The sequence below is a fragment of the Python bivittatus genome, unplaced genomic scaffold (genome assembly GCF_059951505.1).
Source record: "Python bivittatus isolate LINGU-HERP-01145 unplaced genomic scaffold, Pbiv_v1 ctg000790_np1212, whole genome shotgun sequence".
In the NCBI taxonomy this organism is placed as follows: Eukaryota; Metazoa; Chordata; class Lepidosauria; order Squamata; family Pythonidae; genus Python; species Python bivittatus.
In genome coordinates, this window is record NW_028277110.1 from 6,782,745 (window position 1) to 6,801,119 (window position 18,375).

Consider the following 18,375-nt stretch of genomic DNA (forward strand, 5'->3'; position numbering starts at 1 on the left):
AGTAATACCTTGGTTCACGAACACTTCTGTTCTCGACCAATTTGGTTCGCGAACAGCAGCGTTGCAAATTTTTGCTTCCATTCGCGAATTCCGCATCGGGTGACGGACATGACCCGCGGCCGTCTTCCCTGCTCTGACTCGTGGTCGTGGCTTCCTCTAGGCGAGAACACGGTCACAGACAGACACTGGCTGTGAAGCTTTTTGGTGTCGCCTCAAGCAATGTTAGTGTTCTCTCTCTCTTCCTACTGTACTGCGCTTTGTTTCATATTTTTGTGGTTAAAGAAAACACATGGTTCAGAACAGATTAACCGTATTTACATTGAACCTTATGGGAAAATTTGATTCGGTTCGCGACCAGAATGTGGAACTGATTAAATTCGTGAACCGAGGTAACACTGTAGCTTGAAAATGCTGTCTCTTAAAATGCTTTCTCTACATACATTTCTCTCACACTATTTTATCTAAATGAATAACCACCAAACTATATCAAAAAGTAGAAGCTATTTTCCATACGTATAGCTGCAGAAAAAAAGCCAAGAAAGGAAATGTACACGAGAATTCAGACAACCAAAGTTTGCTTTTTAAAATTGTATTTGAAGAAACAATAGAATCCAGGGTTACAAAAAACAGAACCGAATTACAGCATGAAATTTGTCCTCTGCCCAATGACAGCTATCACCTTCTCTTAAAACCAACAATGGACTAATGAAGTCAGAAACAAAAGGTTTATGTTTTGTCTTGTAACAATTCCCCACTTACTTCTGTCTGTTAGGCTTGGCATTCATGAACTCTTAGGGGTTAGCTTTTGCAATGAAGGACAGGGTGGTTTTCTAATGATGGATGCAACCCGCCAGAAAAACCTTGCTTGCCCTGTTCTCATCTTGGTCATTCCAAGACCTGCATTGCAGCTGCTTCTGTGGGTTGTACCCCAGTAGCTCCAGCCGAGTGTGCAACACTGAATTACCCTTGTGGTAATTCTGACTCTAATAAAATCAATGCCAAGTTCTTCCATCAGCATCAGTAGATAAACGGCTAGTTGTATCTGTTTTGGCACCATTCGTTAAAGGCCACTATCTGGATAAAGTCATTTTTCTCTTTAAGTGTGGCCAAATTTTCTCATGTGATATGCAAAATGCACAGCAGTTTGATTGATTTACTCACCTAATCAATCAATCAATCAATCAATCAATCAATCAATATTGGTTTTATGTATACGATGTGTTTTATGGATTGGTCATTGATCATCCATCTATCATATCTATCTATATCATCATGTATCTACCATCTATATCTATCATCTATTTACCATCTATCATCTCAATAGAAGAGAATCTCTGTAGCTCAGGCTTGAACTATGGAGTCCTCGGTGCTCTCTGAGCTTGCTTGTTTGCTTGCAGACGTTTGGTTACCCAACTAAGGAACATCATCAGTGCTCGTGAGTGTGGGGTTTGCTCCCTGTTTATATGCAGCAGCCTGCCCTGCCAGTGTTGGTGGGGGAGTGGTTTTCTCCTTGGTAGTCCCTTGATTGGGGTATTGTTTTCTGCTTGACTACTTGTCTGGTGTCAATCCCTGTTTATCTGGGTGTTGGCTGCTGGAGACACGTGTTCTGGTCTTTTGGTTTCCTTCTTAGCTTTTTTTATTGTCTCTTTTGAATGATGTGTAAATGTGGTTAACTACATATAGTTAACCACATATACACATCATTCAAAAGAGACAATAAAAAAGCTACGTAGGAAACAACAAGACCAGAACACGTGTCTCCAGCAGCCAACACCCAGATAAACAGGGATTGACACCAGACAAGTAGTCAAGCAGAAAACAATACCCCAATCAAGGGACTACCAAGGAGAAAACCACTCCCCCACCAAAACTCTATATAAACAGGGAGCAAACCCCATACTCAGTCGCACTGATGTTGTTAGCTAGCCAGGTAATGAAATGTCATCGTATCTATCTATCTATCTATCTATCTATCTATCTATCTATCTATCTATCTATCTATCTATCTCTGTCTATCTAATCTATCTATTTATCTCATCATTCTTTCTGCAATGAATTCTTAATATCCCAACTAAAGCACTCCTCAACCTGGTGCCCTTTGATGCATCTCAGGGTGGTCCTTTGCCCACACTGAGAGGCAGTTCTGGGTACTGGAATCCTAACACAGCTGGAAAGCTGTGAGGGCGGCTGTGCTGAGGGCAATATTTCAGCTGTTTGGCTGGTAGTGATATTTTATAGTATCACAAGCTTATTTGGCTGCATTAAGACCACAGAAATCTGTACAAGTCCATCTACCTTCTTTCACAGAGAACTCCCTCCTATATGCACGCAACTCTAGTGCACAGCCACTCGTATGATCTCATCTAACAATAACATTCTATGTATGTGAAGATTTAATTTAAAAAAATACACAAGCAGATTAACAAATATAACATTTTTTTAAAAAGTGCCACAATCTTTACAGAATTATTTCTGGCTTCAGCTATGCTTGAAGAAAAAGAATATTCCCCCTCCCCCCCGGGCTCTCCAAAGAAGGACAGGAGTCTGGTCCCTTGAGCCCCCTCTGCTTCCTACCCATTAAACGCAAGGGGTGAGGGAGAAACAGAATACTTCTGCTAAAATCGAAAGCCATAAAATACAGAAAGGTGTGCACTTGACTCTTTCCTGACACTTGAATGTCCTCCCTTGCATCCCCTCTGGTAAACCCGAAGGCCCTGGACAGCAAGAGAGACAGAGCCAATGGCCTCTCCTGGCCACGGCCACAGCCCTTCTCCCTCCACCTGTTCAAGGCACCTGTGCTTTACTTTCAAGGTGCAGTATCCTCACAGGTAGAGGTGAAGGCTGCAGCGTGAAGGGAAACAGACGTTCCAAGGGTTGCTCCTGAAGTAGCACACAACCTTTAGCCTTCCAATCCTTGCACACATCTCAGGTAGAGGCTGCGTTGCAAAACACCCTCTCCGGTAAAACATTTCTCCTCCACCCTCTGAGGAGTTGCATGTGTAGAGAATCTTTAGCGTTCTCAAATGGGAGCAGAATTAGGACACTGCTCCCCCCAGTGCAAATAATGTAACCAATGTGCTCCCCATGCACCCACAAGATGCTCTCTGGATAGAGCACAACCGGCTGCTCAGTTCGGCATGCGGGTAAATACATTTGTACAACCAGGTTCCAATGCTTTTCAAATGTCTTTCTCAGATAAACCCACAGGCCTTCCATCCCCACAGCACGGCAGAAAATGCTTACTGGGATGCAGAGAAGGGCCCCTCTGCCCCCAGAGCAAGAGGGTGACTTGTCAAAATAGAGCATAAATCTCTCTCTTTTTTTCCATTTTAAATAACATTCTTTGGTAATAACACTACCAACACATTTTTCGGTCAAAATTGCAGCAAGTGAACACAGAAATAGCTTATGCTTTTACAAGGCGCTTCAGACAAAAGATAATTCTCAGAATTCCAGTAATAACTAAGGGAGAGAATTGGAAAATGTTTTTCCAAAAAATAAAAGGAAAACATACATATAAGGCATCTTTAAGTACAGAAAGTCTACGATTCTTAAGCACATACATCCCACATCAAAAATAAAATTAATCCCAAATCTGTGATGCAGAGCTATTGTCATCAGAATTGTGGTGTTGTCTAGAGCCAAGCACACAAGACCCTTCTTTGTACAGTGGGAGTGGGCACTTCAATTAATTCTCCCTCTTTTTTCCCAACTGCAAATGAACAAGACCAAATATGCCCCTGTGGGCACCATCAAGTGTGAGGGGCCGGGGGCCGCAGCTGCTGACCGGGCACCTGAGACAGACAGGGCTGAAGGCCCTCCCTTCTTTTGTCAGGCCATTTACAATCCTGGGCATTTTTTAGAGTGATTTGGGTCTGGAAATGACTTCTCATGTCACAAAAGGGAATTTTCGTATGGCAGAATAGAACGTACTCAAGCATAAGTACAGTTTAAAAAACGCATAATAATTTTAATGCATAAAATGCATACTAAAAATATGGACTGATGGCTACGATTTTGTAAATGCTTTTCATACTTCACAAGCCCCTTTCCCTTTTACTGCCACTGCGGCAGCAGTAGCCCACTGCAAATAAACTGAAGAAAGTAAATATTTAATTCCTAGACACCACTAATCCACTCTCCAATATTTACACGGCATTCATTAAAAAAGGTTTGAACGGATCTTCCAGAACCGGTTAGAAGATCAAGCTTCTCCCGGGCTCTGATGCGCAGAGGAAGATGGCTGCCCGGGCTGGAGGCCAAGCAAGCGGTCATTGGGCGGCATCGCTTGACGTTAAAGAGATGGACGAGAAATCACGAAGAAGCTGCTGGGTGCCAGGTCACAGCAACAGTAAATGAGTGATCCTGGGGAACTTGAAGGACTGGCAAGTTCACTGTGGTATCCAAAACGTGAAGCGGCCATGATAGATCAGAGAGGAATCCCAGGCGGCGCTTTGACTGCACGTGGATCTTGAAGGTGTCAAAGGAGGAGCGCTCTGCCGATTTGCAGCAGCTGTGCATGAAGGATGTGTGTTGCCCTTGAATGCCAAGAAGGTTTTCAGAAGATTTGAATGTGGGGAGAAGAGTATCTTGGAACCAAGCCATAGAAACACACGCATGTATACTGGAACACCACAGCCAGCTCTGCGGAAGGCACATCACGAGCACAACGCACTGGAGGAAGCCTGAGTCAGCAGACTGTACTTCTAACTGACCACAGGCGGGTTTTTCTGAACAGTTTGGGTGATCCAACTACAGAACTGCTTTCAGCATTTCTGCACAACTTTTGACGGTGTTCTTACCCTTTCATAGGGGCTCCTAAACCTAAATTGAGTCTTAAGGGAGGGATGGTTAAGAGTGCAATTCATCAGGTTGGCTGTATGTGGGAGGAGGATGTTTTCAAACCAAGCATCCAAAATGTAGATTCTTGTTTTAAAAAGAGCTTCATCGTGACTTTAAAAATCTCTTGAGGTAGCATGAGTAAGATTCAGGCAAGCCCACATATTCATAGTGTTGTCAACATTGCTGTAAGCAATGAGAGGGGGAGCGGCGGGGAGGGAACCACAGTGCAGGAAACAGGAACGTATTTCCGAGTCAACAGTTCCTTCCAATTACTGCTCCTGAACAGTCCCAAAATTAAAAAGCCACCAAAATATTAGATTTATTTTAGCAATGCAATGAACAGCATCACTCAAAAGCATCAGCTAACTCACTGTAGTGCTGTTTGACTCTTCCTGTTTCTGAGGAGATGAAACTGAACACTGGTCATTTTAACTCTGCATCGCTAGAAGTGTAACCTTGGTTTTTGCTTTAGCTGAAGCCCGGGGTGTTCAGGCTCCTTCAAAGACACAAAAATGGCCAGGTTATTAATGAACATAAGTGTTAGATCAAAATGACCCAAGGTGGGCAAGCTTTAAACTCACAGCAAGAACAGAGCAGGGCATCACAACGCCCATACAGCTTTCCAAATGTTTGATCCTCATTTTCTCTTTGTTATTCTCAGCAGATGTCACATTGTGCTAAAAAGAGGTACCTAGCAGGAGAATAAATCAAGATAACATTCTCATTACAACTGATGGACTTTTCACACATTCACTTGTGGTATCCAAGGGCATGATTTGAATTTTCCCTTTAGCAAAAATCCCCATGTGTATTTCTGTCTGAAAAAAACCTAATCCACCAAGATGGCTTCTTTGAATCTTTACATACCACCTCATGGGATTTCATGGTACAGTTGTGTACTATGTGTACTTTTCTTCCATAAAAAAGGGCTTTAATTTTGGGAGGATGGTTCCATTATCTTCTTGGAAAATGCAGCCTCTCCTACTGTTCAATAGAAATTGCAGAAGGGAAAAGGGGCTCCATCTATGTTTTTGTCTTGCACTGCAATTTAATGCACAAGGAACCAATGTTAATTTTAAAAAAATTGTCCTGGGGTGGGCTAGGACAACGTGTGATGGATATTCCCATGAAGGCTTTGCTGATCTGCATGATTTCTGAGAGTGTTCCCTGCTGTACAGTGAAAGTCCAAGAAAGTCTCTAGAAAGTTAAACGAATGACATGCAATGAAAAGCAGAGCTAAGATGAGGCTATCAGAGACGGGGGTTGGGGTGGGAATGGGTACTGCTGAGAACTAAAGTTGTATCCTCAAGAGGGAGAGAGTTCATGAAAAGATAAAAAAGCTCAGAACTGGAATGTGTTCACATTCACTGGGCAAGTGTTTTTACTTCTGGCTCATGGTCCACAGAAGAAGAAAGATGAAGTAGTAGCTGCAAAACAGCCCCCATCATTTCTGGGCACTGGGAAAGTTGTAGAACTTCCAGCCCTTCTTTACCTTCCATGCCACTCTTGTGGGCACAAAAACCACTGCATGAATTGGGCACTTTGTATTAGGGATCGGCTGTTGCAAGCATCTTCAAAGTGTGTAGAGAGACTGGCTTTCTACAATAGCCATGGCAGCAGGGCAATGCCCAGCTCCTCAGGTCTGTTTAAGGCAGACCGGGGTGGCTTCACTAAGCTGAAGTTCCAGGTGATGGGAACACGATGGCTGTCTGTGCATAGTTGGAGCGTCTTGAGCTTTACTGCATACGCAAATAAAGCCCTGTCTGAAACTAAAGTCCATCAGATGCCCACAGAGCTGTGTCAGAATGCTCTTTTGTTTTCCTTTCTTGTCTTACAATCATTTGTATCAACTACATTCTGTCTGTCTGCTTTGGGGTACCAGGTTTACATCTCTCATTTAGTATTTTCCGACAGACTTCAGACCTTTTCTCAGAGAGATGAGTAGCCCAGCTGAGAAAGATGATTTAAAAACTGCTAAAAAAAAAAAAGAACCCAAGATACACACACACACACACACACACACAAAGTCCCCTATATGAAATTCTCCCCTTATCCCAACATTTAATAACCTGCTTGCCATTGGTTAGGAAATAAACAGCAGCAGCGATAACCACCAGAAAAGCAGCTGTGTATGTTTTTAGAACTGATGCTTCTCCTAGTTGCGCAGGGCCACCAAAGCCACAGTGGGGAATGCACAAGCACAAGAATGTAAACCAGTGCCACCAGGCACTAAGCCACAAGACCGAAAGAGGGAGGACTGAAGTTCATGCACACAACGAGCCACTGAAGCCAGTGAACGTCCGGACAGATCTCTTGATTTGAAGGGCAATTCAGGCGAAAAGCAGAAAACAAAAACCAGAAAGGGGGCCCAGCAAAGAGTTCTTTGTGGTTACTGTGCATCTTTGAAGACACAGTATTCCAAGGCACTGCAGTGCAGGAGTCCAGAGACCTCAGGAAAGAAGGCCTTCTGCTGCTTGCCCTCACTGGGTGTGGAAGTAGATGGGCTTCACTTTTCCAGAAAGGATCTTGGGGACCTGCACCGAGATGATCTCAGCCATCATTTCAGGATAGTCGACACTCACCATGTGCGACTTCACCAAGAGGTCAAATGTAAACTGATGCAGTTCTCTGGCAATCTAAAGGAGGAAAAGGGAGGTTGTCACATTGAGGCTCCCCAGCAAGTCTTTCCAGGGACTGGAGAACGCACGCTCATAGGGACCTTCTGCCCACGAGGCCTGCTAACTGGCATTAAGGAGGACTGGGGGCCACTGGCAGTTGTCCGTTGTTGCTTCAAAGGGGAGGGGGGAGAATACCTAGTTATTCCTCGGGTCCCATTGTCCTGGCTGGGCTTGTGTAAGGGCATTCTGTTCTCTCAGCAACCACAACATGCACAATGTTCTGCAGAGTGTGGCCTGCTTTTTTGTTTTGATGGCGCCTCTGGAGCTATGTGGCAAGTAGCGCTCGACATCACTTTCTCCTCACCGTCTGAGCCCCAAGTCAAGGCACAGAGCTCGTTTTCAGACAGTTGGGATGATGCTGGAACGGGCCAGACCATTTTGCTCTGTGGCCAAGGCTGCACTGGAATGTGGCCTAACGTGGCAACGTCCATGGAAGAAGAGGCACTGCCTGATGCCCAGTCTGGCCCCTCTCAAAGCTGAAGGGCCTCTGCTTGCATCTGCTTATAATCAGCATCCTTCCCACCCCACTTTGCCGTTCCCAGTGTTAAATTCAGACTGAATTTTCTTTTCTGCTTTGAAACTCTGGGAAGCCACCAGGTTTGTGATGGGGCTGCATAAAACACCTCCTTCGTTTCCCACCATCCGTTCCACATGCCACTTTCTGAAATATTAAGGTGGAACGATCCCAGAGATTTTACACTTGCTTTGAGGCTGAATGTTCCCACACCCTTTTGTAAGAGCAGCAAGCCTTTGCAGATCCCCTGCAGCAGTGACCATCACCCAATGTGAACTACGGATCTGGTGCAGAAAAGTGTGCTCACCATCCAGTTGGCATGTAGTTTCTTCAAGGAGGTGCTGATGGGTGTGGCGAACACAGTCACTCCAGATCTGAAGCCCCTTTTCTGCTTCAGATCCAAATAGCCACAATCCCTAATTTGAATCATTTTTGGCTTTTCAAGCAACAGTTCGGTGCTTTAAGAGCTTAGTCCCTTCACCCACTCCTTCCTTTTGCTCACACTTTTCTGTTTTAAACAAGCAGCAGTTTGATGTACCATTGATATATGATTTCTTTTTCACCTCAGTATTTTCTTCCCTTCTATTGCATGGAGGCACCACACTGTCCTGTGTTTGCGGGGCCAGCATCTGGAAATGCTCCACGTGCCCTGTAACTGTGGCTAGGGGTCCAACAGCATGCCCTGTTCCAGTCCCACAGAAAACTAACAGATGGAGTCTCTCCAGGGGGCATCCCTGGCAGGGGGCATTTGGAACACGACAGTGGGTATTTGGCTCCGGCCCAAAGAACCAACCCTAAGCAAGCATTAAGGGGAGGGCGTACAGCTTATTCCAAGCTGCATATGGCTGTTGAGTGGTGTGCCAGGAGCCACTGTTTACCAAGACAGAACAATAACTAAACTTTCATTTAGATTTAGATTTAAATTTAATTTAGTTAATGGGATTAACATCCAGTTCTGTGTTTCTGTGACAATTTCCATACCACTGTCACACTGAAAATTATAATGCAGCGACAACGTTGCCTACAATGATTAAAGTGGCAGAGAAGTTTGTATATACACTTTTGGGGCTCTCTGGGGGCTGAGCCCAAGGATTGTAAGGCTGCTTGCAGCTCTGGGACTGGAGGCTGTTCACCTCTGCTGCATTAACTGAAGTCCTCAAATCTGGAGGACACCTCAGCTGGGAAAGCCCCTATAAAATATGAAGTGATATTACAAAGTGTAATTATTCATCCCTTTGTGGTATAATCCCTTGTGTTAGAAAACATCTACAATGTCACCTTGATCTTTTCTAAAACTGACTCCAAGAGGATTCCGTGACTTATTAGGATCTGTGTTTCCCCTTTCCTGAGCCCCTTGCTGGTCTGAGCAGATATTGGCTGTTCCACCAAGGTCCTCGGCCAACTCTCCACTTGTGTGGTCACCCTCCCCCTGCACACTTACAGGCTGCACAGAGTCCAGGAGCTTTGTGAGCTGATAGAAGCGACGTGAGCAGGATGTGGGGTTCTTCCTTTTGCAAGCAATGATACGATCAAGCTCCTTGATATAGTTCATCCGAAGTTCATCAAAGAACTTCTGATTCTTCAGGCCATCCACTGGAACTGAAACAAAATAAAAAGAGGAAATCAAAGGTATAGAAGCAGACAAAAGAAAGAAGAGCCCGAGGAATACTGGGCGGTGTCCCCCACCTTTTCAACTGAAGATGGAAGAGTCTCCTCACTTACAAAAGTACAACCAACCACAATGGCAGCCGCCACATGATAAAGCTGATTCTGAGGCTGCAGTTTCTTAATGAGAGCTCAGTCATGCCCATTAGCAGAGCGGTCCTCGTCTACTGTGGATCATTTAGAGAGAAAGACAAGCAGATGAAAATGCTACAGCTTACTAATACTGAAGAGGAGCAGAGCTTTCATGCAGAGAAATTCTTGAGGAGTAATCTGAAGCCATCCAAATTCTTGAGAGAGATGCCTCATCCTGACGCATTGGCTATACATTCTGGATTTGTGCATCCGGTACCTAGGAGAAGGAAGGAAGAAGAAAGATATGAATAGTAGAGAATCACCTTACAATCATACAACTTTGCCTTTCTTGCATTCTTTGGATGGCTTCAGATTACTCATCCACACATCTGATTGCTGTCTGAGAAATTCCTAAATGTTATTGTTTCAGTCTTGATGGCAGCTCAGTGTCCCTGATTGCTTGAGAAACACAATCCCCATAATTTGCAGCAAAAGAGACCATGAGACTGTTCAGTGCAAGTCATCAAAAGAGTGCGTCGGTCATCTGATGATGCAAGAAGTTGACACCCCACCTCCACAAAGATAATTGCCAAGTATTCCCGTAGCACTAAGCTCTGACCCCAGTTCAGTCCCCTTCAGTTACTCTGGAAAATTCCCCAAAGACCTCCCTGGGATTACTATCTGGTTCTATCACAAGTTTCACTTTGTATGAGAAAGCTATAGCAAGGAAACCACACATTGGAAAATTAATCCCCTGTTGTTTTGCCAGCACCAAGAAGCTTGTCTTATTCAAGCTCAGTTTATCCCTGCTGACCTTCCTACTCAATGAGCCGCGTTGCATCTTTTCTATCAACTTTGTTCACAGGCTGAGTAAGCAGTTGAGTGAAAAGAGAGTGTCCAGGTTATAGATATGCATGTCTTCCAGAGGGATGGAAAGTCAGATAGGGAGATGTCGAATCTGTCAACTTCAGATACCCCAGGAAGCCTGAGGAATGCTCCATCTCCCATCTGTCTATTTGCATGCATGCTTGGACACCTGAGAGTCCAAGCATGCGTGCAAGTTTCATCTGTGCTTCCTCTCAGATTTGAAACAGGTCTCGAGAGACACCAAGTCACTTGATGGGCAGAAGACATGGAGCAGGCTTGGGAAAATTGTCAATGCTGCTTCTGCCAGAGATGAGCCAAGAAGGAAACTTCCTGATATGAAGATTGCATAACTTCGTCAAGCGGGTAAGTGCAGGGAGTTCTAGGAAGGAGCCATTAACTAAGAAAGGGACAAACTGATCCAAGATTGCCTGTCATCAGAAGAGAGGCAAGCAGGGCACAATTTCCCAAGATAGGGATCCTGTCCCTTTTTAAAAATGTTCAAGAAAGAACCAGAATTTTGGCAAGAAAACTATATCCATATTTATGCACAACAAAGAAAATGAAAAATAGCCCCCCAAAACACAGAACTCTGCAATCTGCGTTTAATATTGGCAAATGGGAAAACATTTGCTGGGATCCAACTGATTTTGCAGAATTAATGCCGCTTCTGCTAACAGAAAGCTGTTGGAACGCCATGGAAAGCTACTAACTTCCACCCCTTTCCATGAGCAACATGAGTTGGCACCCTCACTTCTTCTTCCTGACCAGAGAAAGGATGATGCATAAGAGGGGAATTCTGTGCTGACACTTTTTCCCTTCAATTGTAACGGCGGCCACATGAATCTGTTATCTGGCTGCAATCACAGGAGGCCCCTGTGGGAGAAGTCAGCACAGAAGACGAATGCATGTGGTGGCAATATGTTGAAGCTGGGGGCGTGGGCTGCCGTGCTGAGAATGAATATTTTTACATGTTGGTTGAGGCTGGGAGGGAAGAGCTACCATCAAAGACGGGAGAGGGCAGGCATGCATGTAAGTGGACCTGTTTACTTAAGAGTGCTAGGAAGTGATCGCACCTTTCTCCCTTTTTTCAAAAACCCAACCAGATGCTCCAATTTGAGTGACAGATCAGTAAGTTGGCTTCTGAACACAAACCAAAGAGAAGAAAAATCTGCTCTTGAAAAGCTGCTAGGTCTTGGACCCAGAAGCTGATTTGTCAATCTATTATTTGTTGATCTTTTTTCTTGATTCCAGTTTTACTCGTTTGTTTTTGTGTCTTTCACTTTGCGTATATTATGTTATGATACAGTTATATTTTATAATTTTTATATTTTTTGTTAGGGACTTTGAACATTATTTGGTAAATAGATTAAATGCAGGTTCAATACACAAACATGAAAATATGCAACGCAATTCCCTTCCACAGGTGAAAACCAAAAATCCCTTTGGTGAGTCTGCAGCCTCCCTCTGCCATTGATGATCCAACCTGACCATTTTTGTGTACTGGAATTTGGGGAACTGGGTTTTTACACACATACAAATAATCCTGAGAAATCAGCAGGCGGTGCTAATGGAGAGTGTTGTGTTCCAGAGCACCTTCTAGGAAAGTTCCCGCAGCTGTCAACATTTGATGGAATCAAGATTAATCATGTCAGAAGAACTTCATAGAATTATGAGGTCATTATTCATCCAGGTCTAGTACCATAGTGTCTGCACCCTTCTCATTGTGAAGTACATCTCCCTCTTCTTTCACAACAGGCTTTGCAGATCTCTTATTCTAACTATAGATCCCTGAAAGGATAAGATCCATGTCATTATTGCCTCTGCAGCTGCTGGAAGATTTCACACAAGAGAATATTTTAAATATGTAGATGTCAAGAAACCAGAAAGGAACCAGGGAAGCTACAGGGCTGGAGTTGACAGAATTAACACCAAGTTATGAAGCATTCTTCAAAAAAAACGCTGGGTGTAATAAAAGTGCTAGTTTTAATGTAGACCCTTAACATCTAACTAAAGTGAGAGAGACAGACAAGTTGTACCAGCAAGTATGTCCTCTTCTCTTCTTTTGCTACCACAGTGTGCAGTCAAGCAGTGTCTAACATCCTTTTTATTAGATGATGGACACTTCAAAATGAATCAGAAGAAGTGCTTTGGAACTTTCATGATCACAGCTTCTCTCTGCTGCTCATTAAAGTAGCCATGTTTTTTCCAAACTTCTCCATAAACCTAAAAATATATGGCTACTTTAGAAATCACATTGAACTGTTTTGTTCAGAGAAAGGGCCTTATTGAAATATGCTTTCCTGGAAGCCTGTGGCACCTGTTCCCTTGCCATTTATGTTATGTGCAACTGTAGTCAGGGTTATCTGAAAACAAGCACGCAGAGTACACAGCCAGGTCTTGAAAATTCATTCTTGCTCTGTAGTAATGTGGCTGTAAAGATCAACCTGAATCCTCTTCTAATGCTGCTCAGGGATTGAAGTGATTGAATACATGAATTGCATGCAGAAAACTCTTATTTAACCCTAAACACCTGTAGTCAATTGGTACCAAGAAGCAGAGCATGGGAAGTCCCCTCTCCAGCCAAGACTTGGGACAGTCAAAGCCACGCAGAGAAGGCAGAAGTACAGGAAACAGTGGCTAAACTTGGATCAAGGCAGCTGCATGAGAGGTAGTGGCTGTGCCTTCATTGCATTGCTTCACAGAACTCTGATGAGGGCAGCAACTGAACCATCAGCACTTGGACTTTATGCTAGAGATCAAGAAAATGTGGGATGCTTCAAAGGATGCATATACATGTGGGGGAGACCAGCCCTTGGCCACATGAGAAAAAATAGCATACCTCTGGTAAACAGATGTTCAGCTTATACTTAAATATCTCTACTATTCCTCAAGGCCATTTAGTCTACTGTCCAACACCACTTACTAAGAAATATCTCATGTTTAGGATTAGAGTTCTACTACTCCTCATCTACTTTCCAGAAATTTCCATCTCTACATGTCTCTCTCAAAGCATCAGAGTATGAGAAACAAAGCAAATGCTACCTAGAATTCATACTGAGTGGCACTACTTTTTCCTTTTTGGCTCTTGTGTAAATGCAACCTCACTCAATCTCAACAGCACTACATTCAAGGAATGGGGACCTTAAAGATTTGTCTGAAAGAGGTCAAGCAGACACAATTTGAGATCAAATAGTTCGACTCTGGCCTCACATAACAAGCCTTCGCTGAAAGCAGACTCTTGGTCTTGTGACTCACTTGCCTTGCTGTGACTGATGAAAGGAGAGACCGTGTTTCCTCTGGCTTTCACTTAAAGCAAATGACTGGATAACATCCTACCCACTTTCTTCAGCTTTATGCACTGATCAAGTCTAACATAAGAGAGAGAAAACATACTCATTGAAGACCAAATCTGGAGCAAAGTAAAGCATCCGGGAGTTCACGTTGGTGAAGGATCTCCATCCCATGGCAAAAATCATCAAACCCATCCAGGAGTACTGAATGATGGCCATCTGGTCATCTACATGCAGGTTACGGAACCCTAGAAGGGAAAGTCAGAAAGGTTGAGTCAGCTGGAGGCAAAGCTCTTCCCTTCGGTCAAGGACCAGTTGGATTTTTAGCCTGGGCTCCAGGCTGCTGGTATCTTGAGACTAACCCTTCTGCATTTTAAACCTGGTAGCTGAGAGAAAGGGAAAGAAAAGTCATATACAAAACACACCATTTTCTTACTGAAGGTCGGTCTGTTGTTATTAGTGTGCAAGCTATTTTTCTCTTTATGCTGCAGGAATCAGCAAAAAAACAAAAGACTTATAATCAGGGATGAATCAAGTTTTGAAAAGAAAAGAAATAAACTAAAAGTTCACACCATCTGCTATTTTGATTCCCGGTTTCGTGCAGTCTGGATTGTATGTATGACTCCATGTGAGGAGAGCGGGTATCTGCAGGATGTCTTGGCAAAACCCAGGATTTGCCCAAGCAGAGTTACGGGAAGACATTCATGTGATCTGATGTCCCCTAATTGGAAGCACAGTCCTGGATTGCACTCCAGCCCCCCAAATAGAGTATATTTTAAAACTACATTTGTAATCACACTGGTATTTCCCTCTTCATTCTAAAAGCATCTTTTAAGTCTTTACAATTATTAAAAATATTCTGTATTGTCTAAAGTGTTTAATCCATAATTATATTTGCTCTACTTAAACTTCTACTTCTCATCAATTTTTCAGGTTTCCAGACTGAGAGGAAACCAAGCAGTTTTGTTGCCAATTGCCAATACATGCCCTTGTCTCCTTTCCATCTTCTTGGCATTTGGATGGTGGCGAATGTGCTGAAATGAATGATCACAGAGAAACAGAAAATTTGAGTATTACCAGAGCTCTCAATAAAACTACAATTGGAAACTACTTATGTCTTATTCTTACTTTATACAGCCTTCCAAAGTGATTTATAATATAAAACATTTAATATCACATAAGAATTTAGAATAAACCAATTAAAATAAAATCCAATTTCATGCATCATAGGATCATAACATCATAGAACTGGAAGGTAGCTTACAGAGATAATCTAATCCAAACCCTACTTGCTAAAGAATCATGTTTTATTATTTTCATTTTCCAAGGAAACAAAGCCCAAATGGCCGGGTAAAATGTAAGAAATGGGGGGAGGGAACTGAACTTTCTAAATCTCATGTTTCAATATCACATAGTCAAAATTGTAAATGTTCAATTTTTGTGAGCTTGCAAAAATTTTGTTAGAAATGGCAGTTTATTGAAAGCTCCAAATACATTTCTCCAGATCTAGTACTGTGTTAAAAAGGCTGAAAAACTTTCTCTTGCAGTCCCACAAAATAACAGATCTAATGCATTAAAAATATAGAAGCCTTCAGAATACAGCTGCAGTTCCATGATAGGTGTTTATGTTGGAAAAGGTGCAAAATGCTATCTGGAACAGGGAAATGTAGATAGAAAAGCTCTCTGGAGTCATCCAACTAAGCTGATATGCCACAGAATTTTCTCTGTCAGAGTTTAATCTTTCTTCCTTAAATAAGAAACTGTCTCTATCCAGTGTAAAGCTACAGCAAATGAGTATTTGCCAGTTCAAACTTAAATGTATCAGACTCACAAACAGAACTTGCAATTTTAGGGGCTTCTGAATTATGATTTTTGAATCAGGTAGCTCAGGCTGGCTCAAAACTGACAGAAGAATACATTATATGAAACATTACAGGAAATACTGGTTCCAAGATTCAGACGTTTAGGAGGATTGGTGAAATTTTGGCATTAAAATCTATGCATTTAAATGCATGTGCTTTTTTAGCATAAGAGAAATCCATGAAGGAAGTGTATAAATCTAAAAGGTCTTAAATAAATAGGTGGCAAGAAGACAGCAAATATTCATTTGATTTGATTTGAACATGCAAATATTCAGCAGACTGTATGTGTAGGAAATCCACAGGGTCCCTGTTCAGCCAAATGACTTTTCAAATACACCAAGTTATTTTGCCCTTCCCGTTTTTGTCCAGGGAAGGAAACTCCTCTGTCCTGGTGACTGGTTCTTCCACATTTGGGAACCACAGACACTGCTCGTCTGCTTCCTCTTGGGCATAACAAGAATATCCGGGATGACAGAAATCTTTCCAGAGCTAGAAAGATAAACTGGAAATAAATCCTACTGAATTCAGTGACATGAGGTCCTAAATAGACTTGCAAAGACTGCATGGCTAAATGTTCTTTCTATCCATCACTTTGCTTTAAAGAACAAAACAAAAAGACAAACAGTAAACTACTTCCTTTATTCTTGTTCTCCCTTATTCTTGCTCTCCTTGGCATTGCCAAGACAAATATGCGTGTGGATTTTCATTCTGTACCAGTGTTGTAAAGATGCAACTACATTAACTAAGGTGGTAGGTATCTGTATAAAATGATCCTATTGCAGCTGCCAAAATCTGGATGACCAGTAGACCATCCAGATGACCAGTAGACCAGCAAAGAGCTTTTTGTAGTCCAGATATGGTAGCATTAGGCTACTACTGTAGGTGTCTTCTAGAGTTACTTTGTGAGAGAGGATAGGAGCATTTGGAATTCTTTTTTTGACAAGTATTATGAAAAAGACGACTACTCACAGCAACTACTCACATGGGAAACCCAAAACTTACAGAGATATTCTTTGGATCATTCTAGAGATAAAATACAGATTTCCGTGGTGACAGCTCCCCCTGCCCCATACCCTACTGTCTGGTGCTCTATACAGGCATTGGTTTCCCCATAGGTGTATCTGCAAGGTAAGCTCTCTTTTTGGGAGACCCATTAAGAAGAGGTATCAACTAGCATAATTATTGGGAACAGCTGTGCTTTTAACTTCCATGAAAAGATTTTGCAACCAACCCATAACACACATATGGACTCAACTGGTGCTTTTGGCTTCATGCAGGCCAGGGAGCCAGTAGTACCTTCAGGGTCTGTCATTTTCTAAAACAGGGAAGGGACCAACTTGTCATAACTGTCTACGAACCAACAGCCATAAATCTCCATGCAGAAAATTGTGTGATTTGGAAATTCTGAATTTTGTGATTGGGAATATCAAGAATTTAAGGATTCCTTGGGTGTCAGTTGGGAACATTCTTCTCTGGAATCTCTTCTTAGCACAATTTCTTCTGTGTCCATTTGCATATTTGGAAAATATAGCAATACCGTTTCAGTACGGGCTTTTAACAGCATAGAATACTTATCAATACCTGACATCAACATAGAATTTGGAGTGTTCAACCCATTCATGTATTGTGATCTGTACAGAGATGGGTAGCTTGCAACATTCTTTAACATCATTTACATAAGTTTTAAGCAGAGGCAAGAGTTGCAGGATGCACCACAAGGTTTGTGTCTTACAGACTGCATTACATCAGTTTAGCATGTCCAACTGGAGTTTTTGTACATCCACAGTGTCAGACTGTGGAGAATTTATTTGGGGATTGAATCCATGCCATCTGCGGCAGACATAAGCCAACAAGTTTAACAACTTCAAAAACTACTAGTGTTGTAATTTCATCTCTGAGCTTACCAATAAAAAATAACAAATACAAAAGTTAAGTAGAATTTGTGGTCACTTTCATCTCCAAGGTTCAAAGTGCTAAAGCTAAAGCCACAATTCTGGGGGTAGTCTAAACATAACTTAATTTGCAAGAACCCTGCCTATAGCCATCATCTAAATGACTTTTTAATGCATCTAAACTATCACACTAATGCTGCAGCCAAATTAGCTGAAAAAGCAGCTAATAAGTGCTTGGCACCAAACACATTTTCAGTTGGTTTTCTCACATCATAATTAAATGTTTCACCTGAATAATAATTATGGCTGGCCGCACAGTCAGCCAGTTTTATTTTGACTGGATTTGGCATTTTTATCCACCTATTGAGTCCTTCCCAAGGACCTGGGATAGGCAGATGTTGTTGTATGATCGTGTTAAAGATATCATCACAGGATGTAAGCTGTTCCAAGTAAAGCTGCCTTTTACAATTGACTGATGGCGATTTTGTTAATGCCGATGGTGTTCAAAGGGTGCTCCAGATGTTTTGGGATTGCACCTAAGGTCCTATAACTATTGGTACTATTTTGCTTTCTTTTGCCATAGTCGTTCTACTTCTATTTGCAGGTCTTTCTATTTTGTGATTTTCTCCAGTTCTCTCTCTTCTATTCTGCTGTCTCCAGGTATTGCAATGTCCACTATCCAGATTTTTTGGT

The 18,375-nt window shown here is 42.5% G+C and overlaps 1 protein-coding gene across 1 annotated transcript in view; it reads right to left on the reverse strand.

The window, feature by feature from the left end:
- Positions 1-573: 573 nt before the first annotated feature.
- AR (androgen receptor) overlaps positions 574-18,375 on the reverse strand; it is a 171,279-nt gene continuing 153,477 nt past the window's right edge. The window contains exons 5-8 of the mRNA XM_088129293.1: positions 14,032-14,176; positions 9,918-10,048; positions 9,476-9,633; positions 574-7,478 (exon numbers count right to left, since the gene is read on the reverse strand). Coding sequence (XP_087985419.1) covers positions 7,323-7,478; positions 9,476-9,633; positions 9,918-10,048; positions 14,032-14,176 — 590 coding nt within the window. The 3' untranslated portion in view covers positions 574-7,322. The remainder of the gene's footprint in view (positions 7,479-9,475; positions 9,634-9,917; positions 10,049-14,031; positions 14,177-18,375) is intronic.